Source organism: Desmodus rotundus, chromosome 4 (genome assembly GCF_022682495.2).
Source record: "Desmodus rotundus isolate HL8 chromosome 4, HLdesRot8A.1, whole genome shotgun sequence".
Classification (NCBI taxonomy): Eukaryota; Metazoa; Chordata; class Mammalia; order Chiroptera; family Phyllostomidae; genus Desmodus; species Desmodus rotundus.
The window spans coordinates 27121023-27136683 of NC_071390.1; the positions used below are offsets into that span (position 1 = coordinate 27121023).

The window sequence follows — 15661 nt, forward strand, 5'->3', positions numbered from 1 at the left end:
TGCAGACTGGAGTTTGCAAAGAATTTGTAAGAGAAGATCAAAAATTTTACTTGAAAGTTGTTGCTGGTGTAGTAGTGGGAGAAAGACTGAGAATGAGATCAATGTCCAAAGAAAATGATTAACAAGTTTTACTGTACGTTCAAATTGTAAATCTTCTTTGTCACTCTGTTGACTTTCCTTCATTATAACTATATTATACTTATATCTAGATATATATTACAAATCATGTATCTGATAATGAACTTATATCCAGTACATATAAAGAATTCAATAATAAACAATCAGCCCTGACTGGTGTGGCTCAGTGGGTTTGATTCCCAGTCAGGGCACACACCTGGATTACAGTCTAGGTCTCCTGTTGGGGGTGTGCGAGAGGCAACCAATTCATGTTTTTCTCGCACAATGGTGTTTCTCTCCCTCTCTTTCTTCCTCCTGTACCCTCTCTCTAAAAATAAGTAAATAAAATCTTTAAAATAAATAATAATAATAATAATAATAATCCAATTTGAAAAATGGGCAAAAGATTTAATGGCCAATGAGCACAAGAAAAGTTCAGAAAAATGCAAATAAAAACTGCAATGAAATATTACTTCAAACCCACCAGGATGACTATAAACGAAAAAATGAACACTAAGAAATGTTGGTCAGGATGTAGAGCAAACTGGAACCCTCACACACCACTGGTGAGAATGTAAAAGGTACAGCTGCCTTGTAAAACAGCAGTTTGGCAGTTCCTCAAAAGGTTAATTAAACACTGTTATATGACTCAGCAATTCCACTCCCAGATATAAACCCAAGACAAATGAAAACATATGCCCACATAAAAACTTGTACATGAATGTTCATGTACAAGTTTATTCCTAATAGCCAAAAAGTGGAAACAACCCAGTGTCCAACAACTGATGAATAAAATGTAGCATATCCATACAATGGAATGTAGTAAAAATTAACAAAGTACTCACACAGGCTGCAATATAGATGGAACCTTAAACCTTGAAAATATTATGCTAAGTGAAAGAAGCCAGTTACAAAAGACCACATACTATATTAGTCCATTCATGTGAAAGTCCAGACTAGGGAAGTCCATAGACTCAGCATAGATCAGTGGATGAGATATGGCTGGGGGAGAGGGGAAGGGATGGGGGAGAGGGGAAGGGATGGAGAGAATGGAGGGTGACAGCTAAAGGGGAGGGGGTTTCTTTTCAAGGTGATGAAAATGTTCTAAAATTGCTGATGTTTGCATATACCTGTGAATATACCAAAATACTAAATTGTATACTCTAAATAGGTAAACTGTATGGTATATGAATTATATCTCAATAAAGCTGTTAAAAAAAGGAAACCAAAGCATTTTTCCTTCCCTTCAAGGGTTTCAAAGAGTAACTTCTCCTCACCCTAAAAGATAATTGTGTCTTTGCGTTGCCCAAGACTGAGGTGGTTTTCTAATTTCTTTCTGAGGGGTTGAAGGGTGATGGACTAAATGAGAGGGAAAGGGCTGAGGTCCAAGGGCCAGGTGTTGGGGTTTGGGACTTGGAGCCTGAGCTCTGTAGGACCCTTATTTAATCTGAGGCTCTGAATGTATCCAGGCCAGCAGTTAGAAAAAAGAACCACTGGACAGGGCATGATTTTGGTGTTATGGGGCTCTTCAAGGTCAGAAAATAACCCCAGCACCATGGTGTGAGAACAGCTTTTCAGGGAAGGCCTTGTCTGAGCCACAGGTTAGTCTAGTCACTGAGGGGTCAGGGGATGGTCACTCCCCTCACCCCCTATGATGCATCAATTGTAGAATGCTGAATCATTTGGTCTGTATCACTCCAGAGGGCCTAGCATCTCCAAGGGGCTTACAGTGCTGTTCTTGAACCAGCACTGAATGAGGTGATCAGGGGAGAGGGACACTCTTATCACTCATCACAATGGGGAGGTCATTCTATGGGCAGCCTGAGTCTCTCCTGTAAAAATGCAGGGTGTGGATTAGATCAGGGCTCCATTGGATGGTCCTATCTTTGCCCACGGGTTCTAATTCTTTTCAAGCCACACTCTAATCATGGCCTATTTCCAGGGGTGGAACCTCTCCAGTTGCCAATTCTCATTATGCAGGACATCTGGAGAAAGGAAAGGGGGGAAAAAAGTCCTAATAGTGGTATGTCCCAAGCTAACATGAGAATAACAGTGGCCATGAATACGTTCACCTTAAACTAGAGTACAGGGTCAGTGCTTTTCATTGGTTTTCCCCACCCCCGCAAATCCTACACAAAAAGCTGGCATAACCATTGTAAAAAGTATGGAAGGAAATTCACCCTAAACTGTCCCAATGCAGCTAATAAGGGAAAGTCATCCAATTATCACAAAGCTGGCTTCTGACAGCCCATCATATTTTCCACTGATGCACTAGACGTGACTAAACTGTACAGGGACTGGCCAGGAGCTGGATTCCCTGTCACTGGGCTCAGCAGGAAGGGGCCAGCATCATCCTATACCCATGTCATGAACCTGACACAACCCTTAGTCATGGAAGAAGAGGCCTGGCATGTCACCAAGCACAGGCTTTCAGCTTAGCCTGTGCAGCCTGTGGAATTTTAATTATTTCAAGGTCCAAAGTGTACCTAAGATGTAGGGAGACCAAATTTCCAGACAAGAAAACAAGACATGTTGCTATTTCAACAGCCATCAATTATAACACTGAATGGCAGGGCTCAACAGATATGTGATAACCCGTACAAGTTATAACTTAGAAAATGAATTTATTATTGGTTGGTCCCTTTATTCATAACAGAAAATATAGAATCAAGGACATATATACCAACAAAGATATTTATGTTAAACACTCAAAAAATTTCCATGGCCCCTTAAGTTTAATTTTCTGTACTAGAGAGTAGAAAAATGTGAAGAAAGATACATTTTAGAAGGAAAAAAAGCAGAAAAGGAACTAGTAACATAGAAGCTGGTTTTGACTTTCCTTTTTAATTTATAGTTTTTCTATCCTCATTTTTAAAATAACACCTCATTTTTTGTTTCTGTTTTGCTGTACATATTGTTGTACGTTAAATCCTGTTGTGGATCAAAGCAGAGAAATAAATAAAGCAATAATTACAGGAGCTGGTGGACTTTCTGCCCTGGCTCCCCTCGCTTTATTCAGTGCATGCAGAACTCAGGTTACATGAATGATTCCAGCACAGGCAGGAACTTCTTGCACTTCGTATTCAGAATAACTCCAGTATCTAAATTCCCCAAAATTCAGGAAGGCAGAAACTTTTTGAAAAATAAAAACACTCTTAACCAATCTTTAACCTGGAGACTTTAGCCATTTGCCAAAATATACTGTTTTGTTGAGCCAATAAATTGAAAGCAGGAGAGAGGGAGTATGGCTGTAACTAAATAAGGGATAGGGTTTTAATTTTTTATAAGCAGAGGGAGGAGGATACCAATATGATTAGTCAGTCAGCCAGCATTAATCCTCATTAATGTCTCCCATTCAAATCCATTCTCCTCTGTACAGCTGTGCAAATAGAAAGTAATTGGGTCATTTTGACAGAGGCACCGAGGAAAAAATTTTAAGTGAGGCAAAAAAACCTTAATTGGACAAATAACACATTCTTTAAATGTGTGGGAAGGGTTTTTCAAATGACCGCACCATAGATTGAGGGACACACGTTCAAATTAATGCTGCTAGAGACTTCCCTGTTCGAGAAGCTGCCAAGAGAAGCGGTGGGGACATGTCCATGACAAAGCACGAAATAAACAGCTGGAGCGAGAGTAGCGGCACTCACTCTCCACCAGGCACTGCCAACCGACGCCAGAGACCACGTTTCTCAGCATGACGTTCTCCTGCTCCCTATATACTTGGCGTTATGCTTGCATTGTGGAGAGTGGGAAAAAGGCAGGCCATTCCTTGCCCTTACCACATTTGCAATCTGATTGGGGGACACCTGAAATACTCCAAGAACTGGAACCACAAGTCTGTGTTTTTTAGCTGAAGGAAGCAATTTATAGGATCTAGGGGAAAGTGGCTATAATTCACCTGCACAACTTTTGAGGATTTCTACCTCATGCAAAACTACAAACGAGATGTAGGGAGAATGCCATACTTTAAATAATACTGATTCATTCCTGCCATGGTATGGATGTTCAAAACGGTCTCTTCCTTTCAGTAATCTTCCTTGAGAAAAAACAGGAGAACAGTCAGCTGCTCCTCCAGCTTCATGTTAAGGTTTAATAAAAATGCCCACAGCCTCCCAGAAACCCGGTCAAGGAGGAAAGAGAAGTTTCTGGAGTTCACTCTGACAGATGTGGGGCAACCTCTCCCAGCCTCCAGAGACTAGAAAGAGGGAGTAGATAATTCGTATCATCTCTTTGGTTCTTTTCCTTGGGAATTACTATTCCAGGGCATCTGACTGACAGGAAGGGGCAGATTTGGGCTAGGGACCTGAGAACGTTCTCAGAAGCAGCACTGGGCTCCAGGAACTGAAGGAGAACAAGCATGCCAAAAATTATCCTGCAATTTACATCAGATCGACGGCCCTCATGCCTGTATAAGTGTGTGGGAGGTGGGGGTGGGGGGGGGGTGGGGAGGGAAGAACTATGATAATGATTCTCAAGCAATCTACTTCCCCTTACTTTACCACATTTAAATTTCTATTGTGCTCTGAATGTTCAACTTCAGGTGAACATGAATCTAAAAATTGCTGCACTTTTAAGTGGGCAGACACATTGCTGTGATGAACTCCTTTTTCCCTGCGTGGACAAAATTCAGAACTCAGTCAGAGAGCTGGGGAGCATGTGTGTAACTGACACCACTTTGACTGTGACTCAGGTTTCATGAGGTATCAGGTGAAGATGCAAAAACAAACCAGACACTTCTTGAGGTTAAGGGTAGGTTGGATGCACAGAGAGAAGGGCCTGCAAGCCGTTTCTTTTCAGCCAGGCTCCCAGGCCCGCCCTTGACACTCCTGAGAGACCAGACACTCAGAGAGACCATGTCTTTTGGGGAAAGGAAGTATTCCCAAAATGTCCTGAGGAAGACCAAAGAGCTCAGTTTAAGCTCCTGGTCAGTGGTTCTCAACTCTATAGAATCACAGAATTACCAGAGGAACTTCTTGAAAACAATATTCATGCTGAGCCCTACCCTAGCAATTCTGGTTCAGAGGGTCTGGGAGGTGAGGGGCTGGAAACTGTAATTCTAATATGTAACCAGGTTTAGAAGCACCGTATCAAACACAGCCAAGTTTGACATACCAAGTCTGAGATACCAGGGAGTGTGGCTACCAAGTCAACAGATGCTGCAATGAGCAGGACTTGTCTGTTCCGTTGAAAGCTTACTCTAGATTTTATTTCTTTCTGGATCCTGAAGAACTAAGTGTGTGGGTTGCTTGGATTATAATCCTAATTACACCACGTATTGGCTAAGTGACTTTGGGCAAGGCATATTACTTCTCTGTTTTCTTAACAATACAATGGAGTTAATAATCACACCAGTACCAGGGGCAGTTGAGATGATAGCGTGAAATCAAGAATAAATTATTTGGCCCAGTACCTGGCACAAGTATATTGCACAATAAATATTACCTATCATGGCTGATGATGAAAGTAAAAATATGCTACTTATATTTCACTTAAAAGGATGTTTTTCTAGATGTGGCATTTATTCATAGGGTCAGGTTTGAAGGAATTGTGAAACACCAGAATGTAAGAGTTAGAAATTTTGCATTTTCTTCAATTATGAATACAGGCAACAAACCTCAGTAGTAGTATCTGTACTCCTGTCAGCAATACAAATAACAGATATTTCCATATATTACAGTCATAGTAGGACCCTAAAATAATATTTATGTTTAGTGTGACCAACTGCCCTGGTTTGCCCAGGACTGAGAGGCTTCTCAGGACGATAAAACTGATAAAGCCCCAGGTAAACCATTCCCTACTTATTTAGATTCATCACTACTTTGAAATTATGGCAGTTAGCTTATCACTGGATGCCACTGTTTAGTGTGTTAACAAAGAAGCACCTATTCTACCACGTCACAATTTCAAAAAATATCTTGATAAATGTACATCCATATAATCTGTGTTCTTTATAATGCTTTGTATTTCATTTGATGCATTTAAAAGCATTCTGAGTCCACAGGCTGCACCAAATTGCCAAAGGGGGTCCATGGAACACAAAAGGTTAAGAGGGAAGAAACTGGGAACATTGGTTGGAAAATGGATGAAACTGGATTTTAAATTCCTTTAGGCCTTGCCAACTAAAAACATGACAAAAGAAGGCATAGGCATGCATCTGCAGAAGACACAACTATATTTGCAGCTGATGGAGTTTTTCCACTACCAGGAGTTTCTGTCTTATAATTCCACACACAGTAACCAGGGGATCTCTGTAATTTCTCTACTCCTGATGACATTTGTATTTGTATTTTGTTAACTTACATTGTTGGAGAGTTAACTTAAACTTGACGGCTATCAATTGGAGCATCTGTTAGGTCTACTTGTTTCCAATAACTATACAAATACTTCCCCTATGAATCATAATTTGACAGAAATTAAAAATTTCCATGAATTAAGACAATGAAAATTTAGATTTTGAAATATCAAGCTTCAAAAATGATCAAAAGAAACTTTAACTCTTACCGAATACCACTGGGCTTCTGACAGACTTTGGCTTCCATCTTGTGTGACCACCACTGTTGACAGCTGGCCCGTTACTCTCCCACAAGGCAGTAAGAGACCACTTTTCTTCATATCGATGTAACTCCAAGCTGCCAGTCCAATGTGACCAGAAGGCAGAGTTCTCACAATTGCCCTTGTCCCAGTATACACAGATTTCTTAACTTCCCTGTCGTTTTTACAAAATCTTCTCACTAGCAGAGTGGACCGCTCCTTTTTACTTCTCAACAAATCTTCTACATCTTCACAATTATCAGGGAAGTCTTCAAAATGGCTCAGAAAGGTCTTGGCAGATGGACCATCAGTAAAATTCTCCCTGCAAAAGCTGTCACTGGAACGTACTACATTGGCCTTTTGGCAGGAACCTTCGCAGCACAAGTATTCATCATTCAAGGTATCACAATGATCACATTGTAGCTGCCCGTTCTCATTATCACAGCTTTTTGCCAACTGCACTAGTTTACAAGTATATGCCATATAATTTTTCTTTTGCTCCCCACCAACATCGGGCAGCGGAACACAGTTTCCACAATCATCCAAAATCAAGTTATCTGATAGGGTACAGAAAGTGTCTGGCATTCTTCTGTCAAGTTCATATTGAAAGGGAAATACCTCCATGTTGCTCTCAGGGTGTGCCTCACCAGTCTCTGTGATGGCCAATTGATTTCCTAAGGGACTACTGGCCACGGGAGGTCCATCAATTTCCAGTTGAATTCCAGGGAACACTTTTCTTTCCAGTGAAGAAGGAATTCCAGTTTCCTCTGTGACAGAATCGCATGTTTCACAAAACTGGCTCTGAGGACGACCACGCAGATCATTTTCCAATATGCTGTTGCAGTTAATGTTAAGGTTTTCCACAGAATGTGGCATGCTTTTCTCCCAGAACTTTTCATTACAGTTCTCATCACTCATTATGTTCTCTCTTAATATTGAGAGAATCTTAGGCAAGTTGCTTCCAGAAGATTCTTCTTTAAGTTTTTTCAGTTTTGAGATGGTATGAGAAGTCTGCCCACTCTGCCTGACACTGTGTGTTTTTGGAACACTGATGTCCGAGACCTTTTCACTAATTTCATCTACAGCTGACTGAGAAGACACCTCTTTTCTCTGAGTCACAGGCATGAGAACAGAAGCTGCCATTTCTTCAGAAGTCATCTTGACCAGCACACAGGTTTTACCTACTTCTCTGTTTCTCCTCCCTGGGGATCATGTCAAGATAAAAGGATTGGTTATGAAAATGGCCTCAGATATAAAATCCCTCTGAGAAACAAAGTGACATTCCTTTGACTCAGGTACATTAAAAGCCAGATAAATTGCCCAAGTTTGTACTTCCTGTCATGTGCAATGTTTTTCTAGATCAGGTTTTTAGAGTGGTAGATCAATTTTCTTTCCTCTGTTATTTAAAGCAATTCTTTTGAAGACTTTCATTTGGGATTGAAACTTCTGATCCATCGCTGACTTGTAATGATTTAAAAATCCAGTATGAATTTTTCCTGTAAGAAAAAGGGATATGTCACTGTGGAATTAAATGAATTTTTAAATGAACTCCTAATTCTAAGGTAATGCAAAATACAAGCAAGTTTGAGGAAGAAGTTTTACAACTAGAAGTTAATTTTACAGTCATGGGGATGTAAAGTACAGCATAGGGAATATAGTTAATAATATTTTAATAACTATGTTTAGTATCAAATGGGTACTATACTTATTGGGGGTGATCACTTCATAAGTTATACAAATGTCTAATCACTATGCTGTACATCTGAAATTAATATAATATATGTGAACTGTAATTGAAAAGATTTTAAAAGTTATAAAACATAAAAAAGAGGTTAGTTTTAATGTTTTAGGTATTTAGCTTTCTGATTTAATACCTCAGAACTTCTCTTTCCAGTCAAAATGGACCAAATTTATCCTTTTCTCTTAAACAACTGAAAAAAATCAGAAAAAAAAATGATACAATGGTTTTCAGAGACTGAACAATAGGCAACACAGAACAGTGATCCCTGAAAGAAGAAAAAGATAATTAAAGCCCTATAAATGCCCTAGCTTACTTACAGCTTGAGAGTTTCTAGGCTATAGTGGAGAGATGTAAAATTTAGGTAGAACCCAACAGTGTGCCTGATTTAAAAAAAAAAAAAAAAAAAGAATGTTGAGAGTTCAACGAGGTTAAGGAAGCTAGAGAAAGAAGACAAACTCAGTAGAGGGGACAAAGATAAGGATGATAGCAGGTTTCTCATAAAAAATAACACAAGTCAGAAGAAAGTGCAATAAATCTTTAAAATACTTAAAGAAAAAATACTGCCAACTTAGAATTCTATACCCTAATGTTTGCTAAAGATAGCAAATATGTTTGAAGCCAAAAATAAAATACTTTTTAGGCTTACAAAAGCTGAAAGAATTCATCACTAGAACCCTGCATACAAGAAAGAGTAAAGAAAATTCTTTAGGCAGAAGAAAAATAATAGCAAACAGAAGTACCAGTGAGATAAAAAATAATAGCAGACAGCATCTATGCAAAGGAATAAAGAATATGGAACATATTAAACATGTGGGTAAACACAATTTTTCTTACTTTTTAAATCATTTAAGATAATTGACCATTTAAAGCACAAATAATAACAATTTATTATGGGGTTTCTAACAAATGCACAAGTAAAATGTACGACAATAGCAAAGGTCAAGAGAAGGGAAATGGAAATGTAGTTATTAAGATTACTATAGACTTGAATTGAAATAACATTATTTAAAAGTAGGCTGTCAGACTCTGGCTAAGATGGAGGTATAGGCAAACACACTTCACCTCCTTGCACAACTAGAGCAAAAATTACAATTAAGACAACAAAGGTATGGAGAGGTGGGAAAAGGCAGCAGAACAGGTGGTCCCATATTCACGTGTGGTGGATAAAAATCAGGAGGGATACCTAAGGAGTGAGCAATTCCATCCCCAGACTAGACCACTCAGCCCAGGGTTCTGGCACAAGGAGGATAAGTACCCATAACTACTGGCTGTAAAAACCAGTGGGGCTTGGGGCAGTGGAAGACACTTTGGGATTCTCAAGAGACTTCTCTTAAAGGAACCACAGTGGACTTAGGATACAGGCAGCCCTACCTTCTCTGGGTATCAGCACCAGGGCAACAGCTAGAAGAGCACAAGTGGCATATGGGAGAAGGGGAGGAAGTGAAGTGGCTGGCAAAGGGGAGAGTGCCAGGGAAATAGCTTCCTCTTGGGCAGTTTCCAGAGGCCAGGCAGCAGCATTGCATCCTCTCTGCGCCCTACCCCACAGAGAGCCATAAAGCAGTGAAACAGGTTGCCTAACTCCAGTGACTACCTAAGGCTCCACCTCACACAATTTACAGGTGCCTTTTCTACATAAGCCATGCTACTAAGACAGGGAGTCAAAGCAGCTCTACCTAATATACAGACACAAACACAGAGAAGCTGCCAAAATGAGGAGACAAAGAAAAATGGCCCAAATGAAAGAACAGAACAAAAGTCCGGGAAAAGCACTAAATGAAAAGGATATAAGCAACCTATCAGATGCAGAGTTCAAAACACTTCTTATAAGGATGCTCAAACAAATCATTGGGTACTACAACAGCATAAAAAAGACCCAGGCAGAAATGAAGGATTAAGTAAAATAAAGAAAAATCCACAGGGAACCAAAGTGGAGGGGATGAAGCCAGGATTCAAATCAACAATTTTGAACATAAGGAATAAAAAAGCATTCAATCAAAACAGCAAGAAGAAAAAAAAATAAGAAAAAATGATAATAAAATAAGGAGCCTTTGGGACATCTCCAAACATACCAACATCCAAATCATAGGGGCACCAGAAGGAGAAGAGGAAGAGCAAGAAATTAAAAACTTATTTGAAAAAATAATGAAAGGAAACTTCCCTAATTTGGTGAACAAAAGAGACATACAAGTCCAGGAAGCACAGAGAGTCCAAACAAGATGGATCCAAAGAGGAACATACCACAACACATCATAATTAAAATGCCAAAAGTTAAAGATAAAGAGAGAATCTTAAAAGCAGCAAGAAAAAAGCAAAGAATTACCTACAAAGGAGTCCCCAGAAGACTGTCAGCTGATTTCTCAAAAGATACTTTATAGGCTAGAAGGGACTGGCAAGAAGTATTCAAAGTGATGAAAAGCAAGGATCTACAACCTAGATTACTCTATCCAGCAAAGCTATCATTTAGAATGGAAGGGCAGATAAAGTGCTTCCCAGACCAGTAAAACTAAAGGAACTCATCATCACCAAGCCATTACTATGTGAAATATTAAAGGACCTATGTAAGAAAAAGATCAAAAGTAAGAACATTAAAATGACATTGAAGTTAAGAACAATCTAACAATAGCCAGGGCGGGGGTGGGGGGTGGGGGCGGGGACAGTGGGTAGAGGGGATTACAGGAACTACTATAAAGGACACATGGACAAAACCAAGGGGGAGGGTGGAGAGGGGGGAGGGAGGTGGGTTCACATGGGGTGGGGTGGAGGGATGGGGAGAAAAGGCATACAACTGTAATTGAATAACAATAAAAAAAAATGGCAACAAATGCACAACTATCAAAAACTGAATCTAAAATAGAAACGAGGGACTTCCAGTCAAGATGGTGGTATAGGCAGACATGGCTCGCCTCTTCATACAACCACAGCAAAATTACAACTAAAATATAGAACAATTATCACTCAGAACCATCAGAAATTAAACTAAATGGAAGTCTGACAACTATGGAATTAAAGAAACCACATCCATCCAGACTGGTAACAGGGGCACAGATGAGGAACAGGTTGGTCCCACACCCATGTGTTATGGATAAAAATCTAGGAGGGAACACCTTGGGAGTGAGGAGTCCCAGCCCCAAACCAGATTCCCCAGCCCAGGATTCCAGTGCCAGAAGGATAAGTCCCCACAACTTGGTGGAAGAAACTTCCAGAGCCCCAAGTAGTTCCTCTTAAATAACCCACACTTGGACTCACCTACTCAGACTCACTACCTCTAAGCTCCAGGACCAGCATAGCATCTTAAAAGGCACCAGTGGCACACTGGGAGAACCTGAAGTGTCTGGCATCAAGGTGAGCAGAGACCATTGTCCTTTTTCTAAACATTCCCCCAACAGAGCCAGCAAGCTCATATCTGAGACTCCATCAACCTGGCTAACACTGTTTGACCCCCCTTGGAGATCCCCAGAGACTCTGCCCCACCCAACTTAGAGGCCCACCTAAGCTGCTTTTCCATATGAAGGGCTGGTCTTGGCTTCATGCTCCCTAAATCCTTTCAAACAAGCAATGGTTGGCCTGAGTGAGCCCCAGGCCTGGCACCAGAGGCAGCCAGCCTAGATTTACAGCTTGGCTTCTCCTGGGAATCTCCAAGCCCAGCACAAGCAACAGCCACCTTAGACTGCTTTATAGCTCAGGCGGGTGGCCCTGAGAAAAACACAGGTGGGGGCTGACCTTGGCCTGCACCACCCAGGAAAACCCTGGGCCAGCGCATGCAGTGGACAGCTAGAGACCACATTAGAGCACTACCACCCTGCTGCTGCACAGCTGATCCTCCACAGAGGGTAGAGGTTTGTGGTAAGTGGTCACAGCCAATCCTTGCAGCTGACTGGCCTGGGTAAATCCCTCTTATTGATCTGCCAATAGCAATCAAGGCTCAACTACAAGAGGAAGGTGTACTCAGCCCACCTGAAGGGTCCACCTTGAGTACCGAACTTGGGTGATAGGGGAGGCTGTGCCACTGGACCCTACAGGACACCTACTACATTAGGCCACACTACCAAGATATGGAGTCAAAGCAGCTCTAATACGTAGAAACAAACAGAGAGAGGCTGCCAAAATGAGGAGACAAAGAAACATGGCCCAAATGAAAGGACAAATCAAACCTCCAGAAAAAGAGCTAAACAAAATGGAGATAAGCAATCTATTAGATACAGAGTTAAGAACTCTGGTTATAAGGATGCTCAAGGAGCTTAGTGAGGACCTTACCAACATAAAAAAAAGGTCCAGTCAGAAAATGAAGGACACCATGGGAAACAACAGTAGAGTAGATAAAACCAACAATCAAATCAATAATATGGAACATAAGGAAGCAAAAACAACCAATCACAACAAGAAAAAAAAAGAATCCAATAAAACAAGGATAGTGTAAGCAGCCTCTGGGACAACTTCAAGCATTCCAACATTTGCATCATAGGGGTGCCAGAAGAAGAGAAAGAGCAAAAAATTGAATCTATTTGATAAAAATAATTTTTCTATCAAAAATGAAAGAAATCTTTCCTAATTTGGTGAAGGAAATAGACATGCAAGTCCAGGAACCACAGAGAGTCCCAAACAAGATGGATGCAAAGAGGCCCAATCCAAGACACATAATTAGACTGCCAAAGGTTAAAGATAAAGAGAGATTCTTTAAAGTATCAAGGAAAAGAAGTTAGTTACCTACAGGGGAGTTCCCATAAGACTGTCAGCTGATTTCTCAAAAGAAACCTTGCAAGCTAGAAGAGATTGGCAAGAAATATTCAAAGTCATGAAAAGCAGGGACATATAGCCAAGATTGCTCTATCCAGAAAAGCTATCACTTGGAATCAAAGGGCAGATATAGAGTTTCCCATATGAGAAAAAATTAAAGGAGTTCAGCCTCACCAAACCATTATTATATGAAATGTTAAAGGGACTTATTTAAGAAAAAGAAGAAGATCCAAAGTATGAACAATAAAATGGCAATAAATACATATCTATAAACAATTGAATCTAAAAAACAACCTAAGCAAACAAGAACAGAGACAGAGTCACGGGCACGGAGAGTGTTTTGATGGTTGCCAGATGGGAGGGGCATGTGGGAGAATGGGCAAAGAGGTGAGGGGATTAAGAAGGACAAATAGGTAGTTACAGAATAGCCATGGGGGTGTTAAATACACTATAGGAAATGGAATAGCCAAAGAACTTAGTAGTCACGACCCATGAACAATGGTGGGAGGACTGCCTGAGAGAGAGGGTTGTGCTGGGTGGAGGGGGAGGGCAAAAAAACCCAGGACAACTGTAATAGCATAATTAGTAAAATATTATTAGAAAAAGACAAAATGAACCTCAATCCTTTCCTCACACCACACATAAAAGTTAAAATGGATCATAGTCCTAAATGTAAAAGCCAAAATTATAAGACTTCTAGAAGAAAACATAGGAGAAAATCTTTATAAGCATTTGAGTAACCAAAAATTCCTTCAAATGAACCCCAAAGCACAAACCATAAAGGAAATACTGAACTTCATCAAAATTAGAAATATCTGCCCTGACAGGTGTGGCTTAGTTGGTTGGATGTTGTCCTACAAAGTGAAGGGTCGCTGATTTGATTCCTAGATGGGCACATGCTTGGGTTGCACGTTCTGTCCCCGGTTGGTGCTCTTATGGGAAGTGATCAATCGATGTTTATCTCCCTCTCTTTCTCCATCTCTTCCCCTCTCTCTCTAAAAATAAATAAAAAATTTTAAATATTCAGAAGTCTGTTCTTCAAGAGGTAAGACATAGAATGGTAGATAATATTTATAATATAAATATTGAACAAAAGATTTTACATGCAGAATATATTAAAAAAAACTCTTAAAACTCAATGATAAAAGTAGCCCTATATTATAAATGGGCAAATGTTTGAATAAGCACTTTACGAAAGAAGAAATACAAATGGCCTACAAGATTATGAAAAGAAAATGTTCAACATCGTTGGTCAACAGGAAAATACCAATTAAAATCACAGTAAGATAGCACTTCATTCCCACTAGAATGGCTAAAATTAAAATGACTGGCCATTCCAAAGCTGGTAAGAATGTGGAGCCACTGGAATATTGTGGTAGGACTGTAAAATGGCACAGCTGCTTCAGCAAATGGTTTGGCAATTTCTTATAAAGTTAAACATACCTTACCATATAACCCAAAAATTCCACTCATGGCAGAAAAGTAAAAGCATGCATCCACAAACTGACTTGTATTTAAATGTTTATATCAGCTTTATTCATAAAAGCATCAAACTGGAAACCACTGCAAAGTCTAGTAACAGATGAATAAAACCTGTGGTATATTCACACAATGGAACAGTGCTCAGCAATAAAAGAAATGGTCTCCTGATTATGTAACAAACATGGATGAATCTCAAAAACATTAGCTCGTGTAAAAGATGCCAACCACTGAATGATTCCATTTATTTGAAGTTCTAGGCCTGTGCTGTCCATTTTAGCATGCACTAACTACACGTGGCTATTAAAGTTTAAGTAAAAATTTATTTAAATTAAGTAGAATTAAAAATTCAGTTCTCAGCTGCAGTAGTCACATTTACGTGCTTGACAGTCATAGTGGCTGGTAGAAACTGTGCTGGATAGCACAGATATGTAAAACATTTCCATGATCACGAAGTTCTATAGGCCAGTGCTGTTCTAAAGCATGCAAAATTAAGCAATGGAGATAGAGTCAGATCAATCTTGCAGGGGGAGAAGAAGGAGTGGAAAGACTATAAAATGGTACGAAGGCACTTTCTGAGAATGGTGGAAACACTGGATATCTTGACTGGGGTGGTGGCTCAACACCAACTGTACAGGGTGGGACAAGAGTAGGTTTACAGTTGTGAGTATGCAAAACACAGTGTTTTCTTGTATTATTACTTATTAATTATTGTAATATTTTCCATATGAACAACTGTAAGCCTACTTTTGCCCCCCCTCTATACATAAGCCCATATCAAATTTCAAATGGACTATAGGCTGCATTTCAGCCCCACTTGTACCTTTAGCCAGTAACCTCTGAGCAGTGAACAACCTATTCAACTGTACAAATGATGCTGAAAATTTCAGCTGACCACACAGCACCAGGATAGTGAAATCAATCAGTCTCAATTTTGATCCTGTCTATGACACTTAGTAGGCTGACCTTAAACAACTCATTTAATCTTGCTAAGGCAGAGTTTCTATGTGAAATGGGGAAACATAATAGTTTTTCATGCAATCCTTGCAAGAATCC

At 40.0% G+C, this 15661-nt stretch overlaps 1 protein-coding gene across 8 annotated transcripts in view; it reads right to left on the reverse strand.

The window, feature by feature from the left end:
* The window catches only part of PLCE1 (phospholipase C epsilon 1), a 332067-nt gene that overhangs the window by 291218 nt on the left and 25188 nt on the right, over positions 1–15661 (reverse strand). For 7 of the 8 annotated variants that reach the window (XM_045197747.2, XM_071221217.1, XM_045197748.2 and 4 more), the window contains exon 2: positions 6622–8147. In XM_045197747.2, coding sequence (XP_045053682.2) covers positions 6622–7809 — 1188 coding nt within the window. In that variant the 5' untranslated portion in view covers positions 7810–8147. Of the gene's footprint in view, positions 1–6621; positions 8148–8525; positions 8556–15661 lie in introns of those variants that run through there. The other variant, XM_053922227.2, reaches the window with a different exon arrangement.